The following is an 18,816-nucleotide window of genomic DNA, read 5'->3' on the forward strand; positions in this document are numbered from 1 at the left end:
GTTGGTAATGGGGCCATGCATAGTTGAGATTGACTGTATTGTCATAAAAGAGGTTCAGTATCAATTTGAAGTGAATCGGTGTAGAGATGAAGAACTTATAGTAAAAGGCAATTTTGGGTGGGCGTGGCCTATGTGGGCGCGGCGCCCAAGGGTTGGTTATGGGGCCATGCATAGTTGAGATTGACCGTATTGTCATAAGAAAGGTTCAGTATCAATTTGAAGTGAATCGGTGTAGAAATAAAGAAATTATAGTAAAACTGCAATTTTGGGTGGGCGTGGCCTATGAGGGCGGGGCGCCCCAGGGTTGGTAAGGGGGCCATGCATAGTTGAGATTGACCGTATTGTCATAAGAGAGGTTCGGTATCAATTTGAAGACAATCGGTGTAGAAATGAAGAAATTATAGTAAAATAACCTAAAAAAATGAGTGAAAATCTCTGACCCGGCCACGCCCCAACCCCCATAACTTTTGACCCAGGGGTCAGATCAAAATTCCAAATAGTGCAGGGTCGCACATATGCTCATAGCTACCATGTATGTAAGTTTCAAGGTTCTAGTGCTTATAGTGTAGGAGGAGATAGTGGCCAGGACGGACAGACGGACAGCAGAGATAACCACAATATCCCAACGCTTTTCAAAAAGCGTGGGGATAAAAATTCAATCAAGCTGAAATAAACAGGTTTAAAGTAATCCCCAATAAATATTAAGACAATTTTACTTCCTAATTTCAGCGGAGTATGTGTATACGATGAATGCCCCTCCCCCATACCCTGGGGTTGACCCTGCATACCCGCCACCACAGGCCATGGGCGGGGTCATGTCTTCTGCAGGTATGGTATATCATTGATAAATTTATCTCACTTGTTCCTTGATCTTTCCTTAGGCAACAATTCTTCATTGAGTGGTCAAAATGCACTTTCAGTTTCTAAGAATGCAATATTTATAAATACCGAAAAATACGGATTTTGAAAGAGCTTGCTCCATTGACAAATATGCATACACTAAAACATTTCAACTTACGTTTTTTTACCTGAAAGCTAATTTACAGTACCTAATAATGTTGGGGAAATCTTAATTTAGTGTAAGAAAAGAAACTCATAATAAATAAGACACTTATTTTTAAAAGCAACATATTTGATATTCTTAATTAATTGTATTTGTTTGTTAAGGTTCGTAAGTATGTTTCTGGTTACCAAAATATATTTTTGAGCTCGACTTATCATCAAATACACATAACTTTAGTACTCGCCCTGATGTCTTAGTCTCTATAATGCTCTGCTTTGGGTTAACATGCAACACCTTTGTATCACTTTTTCTACTACAAGTATTCATCATATGCTTTACACATGTCTTTGGGTCATTGTTATAGGTCACCTACCAAATTCAATAACTCTGTCCTCAATTTACAATAATAATGCCCATTTTTGTACTTCAATCCATGGGACTTCCATGGTTTGTAAAACGGGTGTACGACTGCTGATTTTGGGCGTAATTTATGCCTGGACGTCTATTAACAGAAGCGCTGCTGCACCTTATACAGGTTTCGGAGATCATCATGCGAGGCCACAGACCAAGGCCAATAACTCTGACCTGCAATTAAGCAGATTTATTCCTCTTTTAGTACTTTAAAAAACTCAGACAATCATTGGTCAAGGTTACTGTTGCTTAAAATATACAGTTATAGTTAAGTTTTCACTTAATTCCACTAGAATGGAGATATTGAAATGTTTTTTTTTGTAGATAGCTTACATGAAAACCTACATTAGGAATCATTTGAAGCTACCGGGGTAGTTGGCTCAATGACAGTGTTTACTAAATTTAGCCTGGAGGGTGGTATACTGGTGCTGTAATTTTCTGGGTAGTAAGCTCTCAAGCTGACAAACTAAATTAAATTTAGCTAAATTGTTTAGAATTTAGATAAAAATCTAAAAATCCCATTTCATATCAAGCTGGTCACATTTTTGGGTTTATTTATAAATATTCCTCTTTAAGTATACATAAAGTATATAACTGCTATGGATATTCGACTGTAAACATCTTATTATCATTGTATCCGTTATCTCACAGAGAACACACATAATACTATTAATGCCAAAGAATAGAAGAGCCCACTGCTCTATTGTTCTTCTGCCATGACAATAATTAAGGAATTAAAACTTGGAGATAGTTTATACATTGTTCATTGATAATATTATGTCTAAATTACATTCAGCGCATCACTGGTATGTACTTGTATATGATTCCCTGTTGATATAAGTCTTGAGTTGTTGTTTTGTTCAAAGGTTTCATTCTATTACCCATACTGAAAAACTTAAAGAGGTAACATAGTTTTATGTTGTGTTTGTTATCTTGAAAAACAAACCTTTAATCCTTAATGAAGTTAGCATTAGTAATTCATTTTTAATGCCAGTTATTTCTTCTACATGCATTTTTTTTTTTTCCCCCGGTAGGGTGGCATATAGCAGTTGAACTGTCCGTCAGTCAGTATGTCAGTATGTGTGTTTGTCCGTCCGGAAAAAAAACTTTAACGTTGCCCATAATTTTGCATTATTGAAGATAAAAACTTGATATTTGGCATGCATGTGCATCTCACGGAGCTGCACATTTTGAGTGGTGAAAGGTGAAGGTCAAGGTCATTCGTCAAGGTCAAATGTCTAATATATGGCGTCTGTCCGTCCGTCCAAAACTTTTTTCACTATTGAAGATAGCAACTTGATATTTGGCATACATGTGTATCTCATGGAGCTGAACATTTTGAGTGGTGAAAGGTGAAGGTCAAGGTCATCCTTCAAGGTCAAATGTCAAATATATGGCGTCTGTCCGTCCGAAAACTTTAACATTGGCCATAACTTTTTCAATATTGAAGATAGCAACTTGATATTTGGCATGCATGTGTATCTCATGAAGCTGCACATTTTGAGTGGTGGAAGTTCAAGGTCAAGGTCATCCTTCAAGGTCAAAATAAAATTTAAAAAATTTGAAGCGGCGTTCTCATGAAGCTGCACATTGTGAGTGGTGGAAGGTCAAGGTCATCCTTCAAGGTCAAAGGTCAAAAAAAAAAATTCAAAGTGGCGTTCTCATGAAGCTGCACATTTTGAGTGGTGGAAGCTCAAGGTCAAGGTCATCCTTCAAGGTCAAAGGTCAAAAAAAACATCAAAGCGGCGTTCTCATGAAGCTGCACATTTTGAGTGGTGGAAGTTCAAGGTCAAGGTCATCCTTCAAGGCCAAAGGTCAAAAAAAAAATATTTCAAAGCGGCCCAATAGGGGGCATTGTGTTTCTGACGAACACATCTCTTGTTTTATCTTTTTAAGAATTAAATAGCATTTTTCTGCATTTCATCGGTGTATGAACTGTCGAGTAAACTACGCCTAATTTGCATAAACACCGACAGTGTTTATGCATAAATTAGGTGTATTTTTCCAGACAGTTCATACACAGATGGAATACAGAAAAATGCTATTCAATCCTTATAATTACAAAACAATATTATCTTAAAGCTGAAATTCTATCGTGGTAAGGGTCATAAAAGTCCTTTTTAATCTAGCGTATGAATCCATTTTCAGTTTCGGTTTCATCTCTGTCAAACGGGTATATCCTTGAAGTTTGCGCAAAAAAATATAACGTAATTTTTCTATTGGCAAATAAAAAACAGTGCCATTAAGTTTCGCGCTAAACATAACGTCATTTTGGCAACTTGTTTTTGACCAGAAAGTAGCGCCATGAATATTCATGTTTAAATTTGCATACGAAGCGGGTTCATCGGAAAATGAAAACCGATCACGTGAACGAACTATTCAATCAGAATGCAGCATTCATATGAATGTGACAGAATATTCCTAATCACAATAATTACATTTGTATGACTGATCAACAATTTTAAATCTTTTTTTTAATAGGGTACGCATAACAGACAAATGCTTTCTATAGTTAACCATTGTATCAATTTTACTTTCAGATGCCAAAGCAATGGAGGCTGCGGGCAATGGCTACTACAACCCGGCCAATCCCCATCAAGTCTACACGCCCGCACAGTACCCCTCTGCCCCACCAGCGTATGATGAAGTAACCAAGAAACACCAGTAGACTGGTTACCGGGGATCATTCCTCACCAACCAATTCTTAGATTTAAGAATAAAGAACATACTTATAGCGAAGGAAATTACATAAAGCAGTTGAATACATTCAGGCTACAAATACTATTGTCATAAATTTATTGTTCTTAATGAATAATTGTGTATTAAGAAGTGTTTAAGTCCTTGTATGAAATTGTTTTTTACCATGTAAACATTAATATTTTAAGAAATATTCTTGTTGTCAGACTTAAGTCTTAGAATTGATTATGAATACATGCCCTGGCCAGTGACCCTGAAACATCAATATAGACTGGCTACACTCTAAATGTTAATGCGGCAGAAAGATAAAGTGTACGATAAGGACATCTATACTGATGAAGAACAAAACAATTGCTGTCATGGTCACTTACATTCTACTGTTAAAGACATTTTCTTATTTGATGGACTTGTTGTTTGCTTGCAACATGCATACAGTGACCTAGAACATATAAAAGATGTGTTCCTTGTATTGTCAAAGTGTAGTGCAAAACAATGGTTGATACATTAACACTTTTAAGGTTTTTTATTTCCTTTTGTATTCGTTGTTTTTGTATTAACTATTCACTTTGATGAAATAACAATTAAGTATTTAAATAAATTAAGGTAATTATGGTCTGAACATTATTGCCAACATCTGATATGAGTGAACCCTTCAAGTTCCTATGGCATGTTTCCGTTACAAAAGTGTTTCTGAAATCCTAATTCTAATAATATTTAACTGTACGTGGCATGCTGTGGTTGTTATTGTTATTGTTATCGTTTAATAGCTTAAAGACATTCATCATTTGTGGCAAAAATCATTTTGTGATTGTTTGCAAATTTAATTAAACCAACTCAATTGATTAATCTTGCATGAACAAATGCTGAAAGAAAGGACCAATTGTAAGCAGTATGAAGTGTAGGTCTATATTTTAGGAACCATTATCAAATTGCATGTGTTTAATTTCTGTAATTTTCTTGTTGATTCCATAAACAGTTGACCAAAAAAAGAAATATTTAAAAAAGAGCATGTATCATATTTTCATTTAAGTTGTTCTATGTGCATGTTGGGTATTGTTGTCACTTTTTCTCAATTTTTTTTATCCATTTATTATCTTTTCTTTTGTTTCTTTTTTCACTTGTGAACCTTCATATGCAGTATTTCTTCAACTTCTTTAGTTGAACTGTACTAACACTATTCTAATGAACTATACAAAAACTATACTAACACTATCCTAACTAACTATACAAATACTATTCTAACAGCAAAAGTTTTGATGCAACAAAGACTTGAAACTTTCAATTTCATTATGTGTATGCCCCATGTTAAATTCTTTAATTTCTTATACTTTCCAATACATATTAAACGTATAAACATACATATATCTTAAACAATCTTAGCTGATAGTTTGAGCTGAACTAATGTTAAAGAATTTAATACATCTACCTTCTTCTCTTTTTGATGTAATGTAATTTTTGTTGCATAAGCATTTAATGATATTGTATCCAGAAGTATAATATATATTCCAGAAGATTTCTTACCAAATTTTAGAATTTGTTGAATGCTCACTTTATTTACGTCATGTTATTCACACATTTGCAGATGTTCCTTGAATGCTCACTTTATTTACACATTTGCAGATGTTCCTTCATATAATTTTGAGAATAGTACTCTCAGTAAAAATAAAAGATATTTTGGGGCTTTTCATAATTTTAATCTGATCCTTACTATTGCTCTATAAGTAATTAAGTGGCTTGTGTATTGCTATTATTTTTTATTGTTTGAATAAATTCAAAATATTTCAATATGTTGAAATGTAAAGCAAATGTCAACAAGATGTAGACTTCATAAGATTTTTTTGGATTCAGTTTTTGTTGACTGGTAATGTACCATGATTAGTTCAAATACCATTATTGAGGTTACAGAAGCATTTTAACTAGTCTGGATGTACATGATTAGGTTAGATTTGAACAATAAATTTTCTGTTCTCGTTTTAGTCTTTTATTGTCTATTAAATATTGTACAAAGAAAGTTTCTATATTGTTGAATTACTGAGTTATGATCATGGTGTTATTTATATGTGTTATTTATTGTAATGTTTTAACAAATACATAAGTCATCATGGAGACTGTGTTTGTTTTGAATTCAGTTTTGTAACACCCTGTTTTTCGAGTATCAATTTAGCGTGGGCAGCGATTTTAATTAGCAAAACAATTCATTTAAAAACAATAATTGCCAATGTTTTAGTTTCAACCATATTTTGTAAGATCTTGCAAACATTGTAATGGATAGTAATGGTCACGCATATAAAACTAATGACTGTTTCACACATGTATGATGAAATTGAATGACACATACAGACTTAAGTTTTATTAATTGAAAAATATGATATACAAACAAATATAAAAGCAAAATATAAAAAATGGGATTATATAAAATATATGCTTAAACAGATGTTATAATGTAGATCTAAATAACTAGCAAACTTAAAAAAATACAAAACTTGTTCAGCATGTGTTCTAAAATTCTTTAAATAAAAAAAAGAGACTGATTTGGTTTTTATTTAAAGTAGCACCCCATACTACCATTACATCTCAATACATACATGCAGTTTTGTCGCAAAAAAACATATGTTTAATGATTACTTCTCTTTATGACAGTCCTATATTGTACAATGAAATGCATTAGTGAGTTTTCGAAAACATTTTAACTATTGACTTCAACTGGCAATACAGCTACAAAACGGTGTAATCTTTAACTAAGTCGCCTCTTACCCTGCGCCTTACCCTGTATTTTGGTTGTCATGGATATACGTTTTCAAATAGTAACAACATTTACTTAGAAAATATTCACAGATTGCCTTCATTAACAACACACATTGGGCATGAAATATTGTGACACGCTTGGTGTCATGGATTGGAGGATTCCTGCAATAAACTTACTGAATCGTGCATATATTGCTGCAATAAACTTACTGAATCGTGCATATATTGCTTCAATAAAATTACTGAATCGTGCATATATTGCTGCAATAAACTTACTGAATGGTACATATATTGCTGCAATAAACTTACTGAATCAAGCATATATTGCATATATTCTGAGAACCTAGGTTCTCATGAGAACCTAGGTTTTCAAATGAGAACCTAGGTTCTCATTGGAAAACTTGGGTTCTTGAAGCCATCTGCAATCTTCAAGCGAGAACCTAGGTTCTCATTAGAAACCTAGTTTCTTGGGATTATGCGTCGAACCGCTTGCCATAGATATGTTTATCTTTACGTTTTCCGTCGTAGAATAATATCTGAAAAAGTCCTATTTGTTGAACGTGTTAGTCAGCTTGAAATGTGTCTAAAATGTCAGATGTTAGCTCAGTTAAATTGGAAGTTGTCACTTATATGTGTTGAAACGTTGTCAGATATTTATATTTAGAAATAATCTGTTAAATGTGGTAATTTGAAGTTGCAGGTTACAAGTCATCAGTCGGTACGCCGTAGTAAACACTCTTTTGGTTTATGTTGACCCTTACTTCATCCGCCCCTTCGGCATACCTGCAAGTGATTTCATGAACAAGTCAGCAAAAGATAATATTTAAACACGGTCACCTAAAAAATCAAAACGCATATAAGAAAACCAATTTTAAACGAATATAAAAATACATAATCGAAACGTATATAAAATACTTAATCGAAACCAATATATGAACACCAAATACATACGAATATCAGAATAATTAATCGAATATAAGAAAACCAAATACAGTAGTAGCTCCATTTAATTACATATTTGAACTGTGGATGTCAACTTAATGCATGCTTTCGCTGTTGTAGTGTTGTTGTTGTTGTTGTTGTTTTGTTGGTCTTATTACGCCTCGATCTGGGAAAAAATAGGTTTAATTTATATGCTAAAAGTGTCGTCCAAGACTAGCCAGTGCAGTCTGCACAGGCTAATAAGGAACGACACTTACCGCATATACTGGGTTTTCGTTTAGAAGAGACGTCCTTTAAACGAAAATTTCAACAAAAGTGGAAAGAAAGTTCCTTACTAGCCTGTGCGGACTGCATTGGCTAATCTGTTGTGACACTTCGCATTAAGCCCAGTTTTCCCAGACCGAGACTCTTATGATGAAAAGGACGACGAGAATTATGATGACGATAAGGAGGAAGACGACGATGTGCCTTTTGCTTACCTTTCGTTTACATGCATATCATCTTGCACTAAGTCCTGTCCCTCCGGAGGTGGGGGCGGAGGGCGGTGCCTGCGGGGTTTCTGAAACTTCCTGACCGTCACACCAAGTAACTTCCGATTCTCGTATTTTGGTGGCGGTTGCTGGAAACATAAATAGGCCTCTGGTAAACGATTAACGGAGCTAATGTATGTTTGTCTGATCGTATTCAATTCCCACAATGAAAGTACAAGCATTTATTTGTGTCCATTTATGCTCATTTATGATTCGCTCTTCCGTTTTTTTACCATTCCGCTGCCTTCCATACATCGAATGCTGTAGTGAAAAGGAATGATTGGTCGTTTGAATCCGAAGGTAATTTTAGAGCGCTAATCTACTAATCCGTGGATCGCGGGTTCGATTCAGAGCCCGAAACAAGCGACCAATCTCCCTCTACTTCACTATTAAGTAGGAAAGCTGTCCATGACTGGCATCAACTTACTTATGTTGTCTCAGCACTGGTAAACCAGCTACACAAGGAAAAGTCCGAATAGGTTAACTGACAGCTGTGATATAAAATGGGATACTGTTAAAAACGGCGAAAAATCCCTTAATAAATAAATGAGCAATACATACATAATGAAACATAATACATGTAACTAAACTGACATTTAACTTGCAATATACGAAGATGCTAACCGGCGCTTCTGTAGGTGCGTATATCGATTCATCGTCGTCCTCTTCCGCCGTGGTTGGCGCCGCTACCACGCAGGGCGTCGGTCTCATTTCAATACCGGTAGCGTTCTTCTCCTGCATCTTTTCGTCTGTCGGTTCGTCGCAATCTGGGGCGAAAAAATCGGTGAATGATACTCACATTAAGGCTTATTTAAGACTTTTGGACCGGTTCGTTCGTTAAACCGTATGATTCGAAACCGTATGATACGAATCGTATCAGACGGTTTATGGCGGATATTATTCTATGTCGAATCAGCCAATTTATAGATTTATTCAGTGTAAATCGTATGATACGGTTTACGCTAAACCGTATTATACGAATCGTAAACCGTCTGATACGAATCGTATCATACGGTTTCGTATCAAACAGTTAAACGTACAATCGGTCCAAAAGTCAAAACCGTCTGATACGATCGTATCAGACGGTTTATGACCCCAAAACCGTCTGATACGATTCTAGCTTAACCGTCTGATACGATGGTATGATACACATATGACTTTGAGACCTATCCGTACACCATACGATTGTACAATGAACTGTATGATGCGAAACCGTATGATACGATTCGTATCAAACGGTTTACAATTCGTATCATACGGTTTAGCGTAAACCGTATCATACGGTTAATGCCTCGGTCACACTGTCACGAATCAGAGCTACGAATGAGCTACGATTTAATCGGCTGCGAATGACTACGAAATTGTAAAAATTCGTAGGCCGCTACGATTTCAGTACGGAGCACAACGAATCTACCATCAACATGTTGGAAACCGAACAAGGAAAGGTACGGACTGCTACTGATCGACGCGATGTAGTACGGAACGCCACGAATCGGTACGATCAAACTACGAATACGCTACGGTCTGGTACGATAAAGTACGATGCTACGCGAATCATTACGATATAACTACGGATCCGCTACGGTCTAGTACGGGTAAGTACGAACTAGAACGGTCCGCTACGAAGAAGTGGGAATTGCGACGGACTGGTACGGACAGGTAGGAACGAACTACGATTGAACATTGCGCTTACAGCCTCTTGTATTGTCATACACATAATGCCTCCCAAAAAGAGAACATTCCAGTGGCAGCAACAGCGCGTAACAGAAATAATGGAATCAGCCGTGTCTGGGGAAGAGTCTACCTCCTCCATTCTAAACCAAGAGCCGGGTCGTCTTAAAAGCCTGTCTTTTATCCACCACCTACTTTTTCTTCTCTGACCTGATAAAGTATGTAATTATTGATGTACAAATATAGATTATGCTTAGGAAAGTATGATTAATTTTGTATTTTATAATGTCGGCTATTAATTTAACAATAAATCGCGTAAAAGTAAGAGCAAGATTCAAAAGTCATATGAGGCAGACACTTACCTGCAAATAAAAAAAAGTACTACTAGTAAGTTCAAATTCTAATATTTGGAAATACGTAATCTTTAGAACAAAGCTATACTAGTTTTACGATATTGAATCATTATTATCTCTGTGCATATCGTCAAGCAGCTTGACTACAACCTCTGCATTTTGTGCCACAGTTGGTTAGCATGTGTCTATGATATTAATCAGTGAAAACATCATTTGTTTGTTATAAGATGATTATGTATCATTTAAAATGATGTTATCACTAATAAATATCATAGCCACACGCTAACCACCTGTCTTTTGTGCCATATCAATATCCAAGCGTAACAAATTTATCGCAAACGCAATTTGCTGGCGGTTGGTGATTGTGAACTCAACAAATGCAAGTACGGTTGCTTTATAATTTCAATGATGTATTTCAGTAGCAATTTATTGTAGTGGACCGTACATGTCCGTACTGTTTCGTGCTGAAATATAGTACATCGTACAAGATCGTGCAAATTCCTGCCTATCCGTAGTACAACGTACTAGAACCGTGGCTTTCCGTGGTATATCCGTGGAATACTCGTAGCTAATACGTAGCGTAACCGTACCGCTTCGTAGTTCTTCGTATCAATTCGTAGAAGTCCTTGAAAAAAAATGGTCTACGAAAAGGTACGGACGACTACGGTTGTCGTTACGAATTAGTACGGATTAGTACGGTTTAGTACGGACTCCTACGGATACGCTACGATCGATAAATGTTCAAAATTTGTCAAGAGTCGCTACGGACATCCAAAAACTACTACGACTGATCACGGATCAAGTACGGAGAGCCACGGTCCAGTAAGGATAGCTACGAACTGTGCCGAAAAGTATTCGTAGCTCGTTCGTAGCTCTGATTCGTGACAGTGTGACCGAGGCATAACACTGAAGAAATCTATTTTTAGATCTGATTGGCTGATTGGACATTGAATATTACCCGTCATAAACCGTCTGATACGATTCGTATCATACGGTTACGAATCATACGGTTTAACGTACGAACCGGTCAAAAGTCTTAAAAGCGTATCATACGGTTTAAAGGGATCTTTTCACGCTTTGGTAAATTGACAAAATTGAAAAAAGTTGTTTCAGATTCGCAAATTTTCGTTTTAATTATGATAATTGTGAGGAAACAGTAATACTGAACATTTACCATGGTCTTATATAGCCATTATATGCATCTTTTGAAGAATTTAAAACCTAAAAATTATAAAGCGTTGCAACGCGAAACGATTGAATAATTTGGAGAGTTCTGTTTTTGTCGTTAAATTTTGTGAAACTACGAAGATTGCTTATATAAGGTATAAAATACGTCATATACATGTACTCGGCGGAATAGCTCAGTAGGCTAGAGCGTTTTTACTTCAGGACTCTGGCAGGACTCCAGGGGTCACTGGTTCGAAACCTGTTCCGGGCAATGTTCTTTTCCTTTTTTTAATTTTATTCTTGATTTTTTACTGGAGCTTTTACGATCCAATGTTTACATTTATCGATATAAAGCATTTAATGAATAAGTTAAAAAATGCCAAAATTTGTGAAAAGGCCCCTTTAAAGCGTATCATACGGTTTATAAAAGGTTTGATACGGTTCTAACTAAACCGTCTGATACTGTTTACGCTAAACCGTATGATACGAATCGTAAACCATCTAATACGAATCGTATAATACGGTTTCGCATCAAACAGTTAAGCGAGCAATCGATTCAAAAGTCAAAACCGTCTGATACCATCGTATCAGACGGTCTATGACCCCAAAACCGTCTGATACGGTTCTAGCTAAACCGTCTGATACGATGGTATGATACACATCCGACTTTTGGACCTATCCGTATCCCATAATAAACTGTCTGATGCGATTTAGACTTTTGAACCGGTTCGTACACCATAGTGTCGTGACGTTATCGTCTTGTAGTACGTCAACTCCAAAGAACGTAGTCGCGGCGTTGGGTATTTGATGGTCAAGGACCCACACAATTGCCCCGCAGAGGATGCACAGAATCCCTGAAGGAAAAGAAAACATCATCTCTCTGAGAAAACGGGGTTCAATGCATGTTCGTAAAATGTCCCATATTAGCCTATGCAGTCCGCTCAGGCTGTTCATGGATGACACTCTGCTTCAGGTAACATCAATACTCAAAATCAATATTTCGCAAAATATGTCGTAAAATTAAGTTAACCCATAAACAATCAGTGTTCCTTATAGCAATAGCCAAAATTTAAACGCAAGATGTGGTATGGTAACCATTGTAACATAGATTTAACAAGATACAAAATGATCGTTTTTATTTTTGTTGCATAATATATTCCATTTTAATGTCCCGCAAACGACACACGAAGACTTACTTGATATATAAACATGTGTTGAATATATTGTCCCGCAAAAAAAGACCATTTTGCATCTTGTTAAATCTATGTTACCAGACCACATCTAGCGTTTGAATTCTGGCTATTGCTACAAGGAACATTGTTTTTTTATGTGTTAACTTAATTTTTCGAAATATCGTTTCGTTTATTTTCAGGGTTTAAAGGGGCCTTTTCACAGATTTTTGCATGTATCGAAGTTTTTCATTAAATGCTTTTTATTGATAAATTTTAACATTTGATCTGAGAAGCTCCTGTAAAAACAAGAATAAAATAAAGAAAGAAAAAAGTAACGTTCAACAGGGCTCGAACCACCAACCCATGAAGTAAAAGTCTATCGCTTAGACCACTCCGTCCTCATAAAGTGAGAGATGTATTTTATACTTTATTACGGAATACAGTTAGGGCCATCATGGTTACACATTGAGGTCCAGAGGGCAAGAACGCGAGAGTACGATGACGACAATGCGACAATACGACGACGAAAGTGCGACAATACGATGGCGAGAATGCGAAAACGCGATTGCGAGAATGCGAGAACGCGCTAGTACGATGACGACAATGCGACAGTGCGATGAAGATAGTGCGACAATACGATGGCGACTGTGCGATAGTACGATGGCGACACTGCGAGAATGCAAGAACGCAAGAGTACGATGACGAGAATGCGACAATACGATGACGACAGTGCGACAATACGATGGCGAGAATGCGAGAATGCGATGGCGAAAATGCGAGAGTACGATGACGAAAATGCGACAATACGATTACGAGAGTGCGAAAATATGATGGCGAGAATGCGAGAACGCGATGGCGAGAATGCGATGATATGATGACGACAGTACGATATGACTATCGCATTGTCGCCATCGTACTATCGCACTGTCGCCATCGTATTGTCGCACTGTCGCATTGTCGTCATCGTATTATCGCGTTCTCGCATTCTCGCCGTCGCGTTCTCCCATTCTCTTCATCCTATTGTCGCACTGTCGTCATCGTATTGTCGCATTCTCGTCATCGTACTCACACGTTCTCGCATTCTCACCATCTGGATTTTAATGTGTAACCACGATAGCCCAAACGGTATTCCGTTCTTTATATAAGCAATCCTCGTAGTATCACAAAATATAATGACAACAACAGAACTCTCCAAATTATTCAATCGTTTCGCGTTGCAACGCGTTATATTTTCATGGTTTAAAATCGTATAAAGATGCATAGAATGGAATATTTTAGTGCATGGTAAATGTTCAGTATTACTGTTTCCTCACAAATATCATAACTTCAACGACAATATTCGAATCTGGAACTTTTTTTTTAATTTCGTCAATGTACTTAAACGTGAAAAGGACCCTTTTGGGGCTTTTTTAATGGATTGTTGCATAGAAAAGAATTTATTTCAAAGAAAAATAACATAAAAGCGGATTATAGTTTGCCCTATTCAGATTGAGTTCCACTCACCCGTGCCGAGACAAACATAAAACGATCCTCCGAACGAGAACTCCATAAAGCCAGCCACAAAAGGTATCTTCAGATCGTTCACGTTCCTACACTTGTACCAAATGAAGTTGGAGATATTCATGCAGACACCGGTCAGAACGAGACAGCACGCGCCATACTTGAGAAGCACGAAGAATAAGACGTTCGTCAGTATCCAAAGCGGGAAACATAGCCTGTGACATTGCGGGAAAGGATTTTAGTATTTTCAGGTTTGGGCTTCTGCTTGCGTAAATGAAAGGGTCCTAGTTCATAAGGCTAGCGTGTTGGAAAATTAATAGAGCGCCGAAGTTTGAACATCGACTCATTTTCTTCATATAGACTTTTTACCTAATCCGTGTTGAAAAATTTGCTTGCAATGAACTTGATTCTAATACGTTTGGTTGATCATGGTAAACATGGTGATATTGTGTAAAACTCTGTTAAGAATGTTAATCTATCAATACAGCTGCGGGATCTGAACTACCTATTTTATTAATTTTACAACCCAATATAGCCAGTTTGTGTTTTGTTCTCATATAACAAATATGAGGCATTTAACACTTATGTACCATAGCGAAATGTGTGAGAACCAGCCAGCCTGTCGGTAATGACGTCCCCAGCTGATCCCCTCGCCGTCAATCGTGAAGTACTCGGCTATCCACAGTATCGGTAGGGGCAGACCCCGGTACTGGGCCGCACGGTACGCCTGGTTGAACGGCCCCGCTGAAGGATACATTTATCACGTGATACAATAACGGAATTAACGGCGATCGGAGTCGCAATCATTGAATACTGGGCTTAATGCATTTGCGTCAAGTGTCGTCTCAGATTAGTATGTGCAGTCCGCAAAGGCTAATCAGGGACGAAACTTTATGCCTAAGCTGGACTTCTGCTAAGAGAAGATTTCCTATAAAAGAGCGGAAAAGTCGCCAACGCCCTAAGTTCCGTTTTCACAGAGCTCGGCTTATTTATGTAATACAACGAATGAATACCAGCAATCTAACCATTCGTTCGCCATTAGCATTTTTTTATATAAACCCACGCTTGGAATACCAAGTTTGATACCTCAAAGCTCAGCCTTTCCTGGCTGCCGAGATAACCTTAAGTGTGTTGCGTTCCACCATGCTAATAAATTGCACATCTTGATCTCGCTTGTTCGATATATTCCTATGCAGTGATGTAATGGAGAACACGTGTGTTTTATAAGATGAATAACCATATGCAGTGAAAAAACGTTGCAATAATTGTTGCAAACAAAACCCGATATTAGGGCAGCCAATTGAAAACTGTCTTTCAACTTTTAATTTCATTTTCGTCAAATTATGTTAGGATCGTAATTGAGCCTCTTTGTCCGAACACTGGACAAAAATGCATGTGTGTAAAGTGTTGTCCAAGATAAGAATGTGCTGTCCGCACAGGCTAATCAGGTACGAAACTTTCTGCTTTTAGAGAAAGGTTTGTTAAAAGGAAGTATTTTCTAAAATGAAATCTGTTTAGGCGAACTTCACATGCTAATCTACGGCAACACTTTACAGACATGTATATGGGCCGTGCTCAGTGAAAAGGGGGTTCAATGCATGTGCGTAATTTGTCGTCCCAGGTTAGCCTGTGCAGTCCGCATAGGCTGATCAGGGACAACACTTTACCCCTAAACTGGATTTTTGATAAGAATTCTTTAAACAGAAAATATCATGAAAACGGAAAGTGTAATCCCTAATTAGCCTGTGCATTCTCCACAGGCTAATCTGGGACGAAACTTACAGCTCATGCATTAAACCCCCTTTTTACAGAGCACGGCACATATGCATTAGGTCTAAGCCCATTTTTTCCTAGACCGAGGCTATAATGATATTAGCACTATTGTTCGTACTTAAGCAATCAATAAACAACTCTGTGACACAACATAAAACAACATTTTTCATCACTTTGACAAAATAATATCTGATATAACATAAATGAACTATATTTTATCAGAAATAATTTTTTTGTCAAAGTGATGAAAAATGTTGTTTTATGATATATTGATAGTGTTTCAGTGAATTGGCCATGCGTTCAACACCTGTGTTCTCCACCGACAAATCAAACTTTATTTCTTTATAAAACTATGTCGTACCATTAGGTCCGAAACCTACACACCCCCGGTCCCACTCCCAGCTAAAGTGTTCATTGTAGTTGATGGTCTCATTCAGCTGCGTCTCCGGTGTGCCTGTCGTAGATGAAGTGTAATAAAAATTACAAATAGCATGTTAACATATGGTGTCTGTTACAAATAACGTCTGTTACAAATTGTGTCTGCTACAAATTATGACTGTTACAAATAACGTCTGTTACATATTGTGTCTGCTGCAAATGGTGACTGTTACAAATAATGTCTGTTACAAATTACGTCTGTTACACACGGTATCTTCTTCAAATTGTGATTATTACAAAAGAAGTCTGTTACAAATTGCGTCTGTGTGTTTCTTTCTCATGGTGTACGCTACAAATGTCTCTGTTAAACTTATTTTACAAATGGCATCAGTGAAAAAAGCTTCTATTATATTAGGCCTCTGTAACACATGCTGTCTGTAACATATGGCCCGCGTCATGTGAAAATGGGTCTTATTCCATATGTGGTCAAGATAGCTACAATGCACGCAAGGGTTTGTGGTCTCATTAGCGGACAGGGTAACGCATGACAAGACTGTGGGGATGCGTGGGCTGATCTGGAGCTACGCTGGTCGCATATCGCATAAAACCCATTTTCGCATGTCGTGGGTCATAAGACGGCTGTAACAAATTATGTCGGTTACAAATGGAATCTTTGACAAATGGCGTCTTTAACCAATTGCGCATTAACAAATGGTGTGTATTACAAGTCGATATGTAAAAAATGTTGTATGTTACAAATAGGCATCTGTTAGTAGGGTTTCTGTTAAAACCGGAATCTTTCGTAAATGGAGTAGCGTATTTTCATCTTCGGTTTAACAACTGTAAGACCTCACACGGGCTTTTAAATGTTATATACCTCTGCGATTTATTTTAGTATTTTAGAATACAAGTTCAAACGTAACGACAAAAAAGGAAATATCACTATCTTTTGCAGCATTCATGAAGATCGTAAGGCATTTTGAATAAGCCGATTTAATCTAAAAATGCGCGAAAATTGGCAACTAAACGCGATATTGCATGATTTTACCATAGTTCAGTTGTTACCCTGAGACCAATGCGAGCGCCGATGTAGGCGGAAATCTCCTTCAAAATGGGGTTTTAATACAAATACGTAAAGTGATTAGCTTGTGCAGTCCGCAAACTTGATTTTCGCTAAAAAGAGATTTCCTTCAAACAAAAAATGCAATGAAAGCGGAAAGAGCGTAGCCTGATTACCCTGTGCGGACTGCACAGGCTAATATGGGACGACACATTACGCACATGTATTGAGCCCTGTTTGTCAAAACATGGCTCACGTGTAGGAACATGTTAGAATAATTATGTCCGCACTATCGTTTGTGATAATGATAATGATGATTTCGCCATAGCTCGATAGTTACCTTTCAGTGTTATGTTAACGCCACGGAGCCCGATGTAAACGCCGATGACGGCGGAAATCTCCTTGCCCGTGCCGGCCTTGTATTTGGTGCGGGTGTGAATATGCGCCGTCTCCCACGAGTCCAACGAGTAGCTCCAGTTGGTCACTATGGCGACAAAGACAGGGAACAGTTTTTATACGCAATCTTAAGTTGTCCGTGACTCAATATGTAACTTATGTACTACAAATGCTTGAGTATTTTGTCCTTATTTGAAATAATATATATGTACTATCATTATATAAACAAAATAGTTCAAACAAATAAAATGTTTTTTTTAACGTTTAGTTAACTGCAATGTAAGTCATATTCGTTTATTCTCCAATCGTTACTTACACACTATAACTGCTCCTATATAAAGGCTGACCGTAACCCGGATAAACGTGTAAATTTTCTGAAAATGGAAGGAAGAAAAGGATACGCCAATAGATAATATTAGTTTAAATCTAATTATTAACGCCTAACTGTACCCGTGTGCTTAATGGGGCATTTAAGAGTCCGTTTCCAGGGAAGAAACAGTACTTCATGTCTAATTAATAAATACCCTTCGATCTGTCTCAAAGCTATTGCCTGCAGACGTGCGAACTTTCATTTGAAGAATCGTTCTTATTAAAGTGAGTATTTTTGGTAAGCAAGAGTTAACAAGACTATTGCCAAGAAATAAATGTCCCCTACCGGCTCCACCATTATCAGATTTTTTTATGTATTTGTTGCCATAGCAACCAAAATTTTTGACGTAGGAACAAAATGAAATGACATGCGTAATGTCCATATTGCCATCAATCCATGTTTCAAGTTTCATTAAAAAATATGAAGAACTTTTAAAGTTATCGCAGGATCCAGAAAAGTGTGACAGACTCACGGACAGAAAAGTGTGACAGACTCACGGACTGACGGACACACAGAGCGCAAACCATAAGTCCCCTCCGGTGAAACCGGTAGGGAACAATAGCATCTGCAAATAAGGACGATGAAAAAATATTTCATGTATAGCAAAGAAAACGAAACGTTCCATGTTGCACGTAATGAATCATATAA

At 37.1% G+C, this 18,816-nt stretch overlaps 2 protein-coding genes across 10 annotated transcripts in view; one reads left to right on the forward strand and one right to left on the reverse strand.

Annotated features, from left to right (window-relative positions):
- Positions 1-6,217, forward strand: part of LOC127867966 (WW domain-binding protein 2-like) — a 29,709-nt gene extending 23,492 nt beyond the window's left edge. The window contains exons 6-7 of the mRNA XM_052409500.1: positions 730-828; positions 3,955-6,217. Coding sequence (XP_052265460.1) covers positions 730-828; positions 3,955-4,082 — 227 coding nt within the window. The 3' untranslated portion in view covers positions 4,083-6,217. The remainder of the gene's footprint in view (positions 1-729; positions 829-3,954) is intronic.
- Positions 6,218-6,448: 231 nt separating this feature from the next.
- LOC127867962 (dual oxidase maturation factor 1-like) overlaps positions 6,449-18,816 on the reverse strand; it is a 36,995-nt gene continuing 24,627 nt past the window's right edge. For 7 of the 9 annotated variants that reach the window (XM_052409493.1, XM_052409492.1, XM_052409491.1 and 4 more), the window contains exons 3-11: positions 18,115-18,172; positions 17,743-17,886; positions 16,326-16,418; positions 14,782-14,935; positions 14,195-14,406; positions 12,254-12,373; positions 8,953-9,095; positions 8,278-8,417; positions 6,449-7,639 (exon numbers count right to left, since the gene is read on the reverse strand). In XM_052409493.1, coding sequence (XP_052265453.1) covers positions 7,558-7,639; positions 8,278-8,417; positions 8,953-9,095; positions 12,254-12,373; positions 14,195-14,406; positions 14,782-14,935; positions 16,326-16,418; positions 17,743-17,886; positions 18,115-18,172 — 1,146 coding nt within the window. In that variant the 3' untranslated portion in view covers positions 6,449-7,557. The remainder of the gene's footprint in view (positions 7,640-8,277; positions 8,418-8,952; positions 9,096-12,253; positions 12,374-14,194; positions 14,407-14,781; positions 14,936-16,325; positions 16,419-17,742; positions 17,887-18,114; positions 18,173-18,816) is intronic. The other 2 variants (XR_008043821.1, XM_052409497.1) reach the window with 2 other exon arrangements.

Source organism: Dreissena polymorpha, chromosome 2 (assembly GCF_020536995.1).
Source record: "Dreissena polymorpha isolate Duluth1 chromosome 2, UMN_Dpol_1.0, whole genome shotgun sequence".
Lineage (NCBI taxonomy): Eukaryota > Metazoa > Mollusca > Bivalvia > Myida > Dreissenidae > Dreissena > Dreissena polymorpha.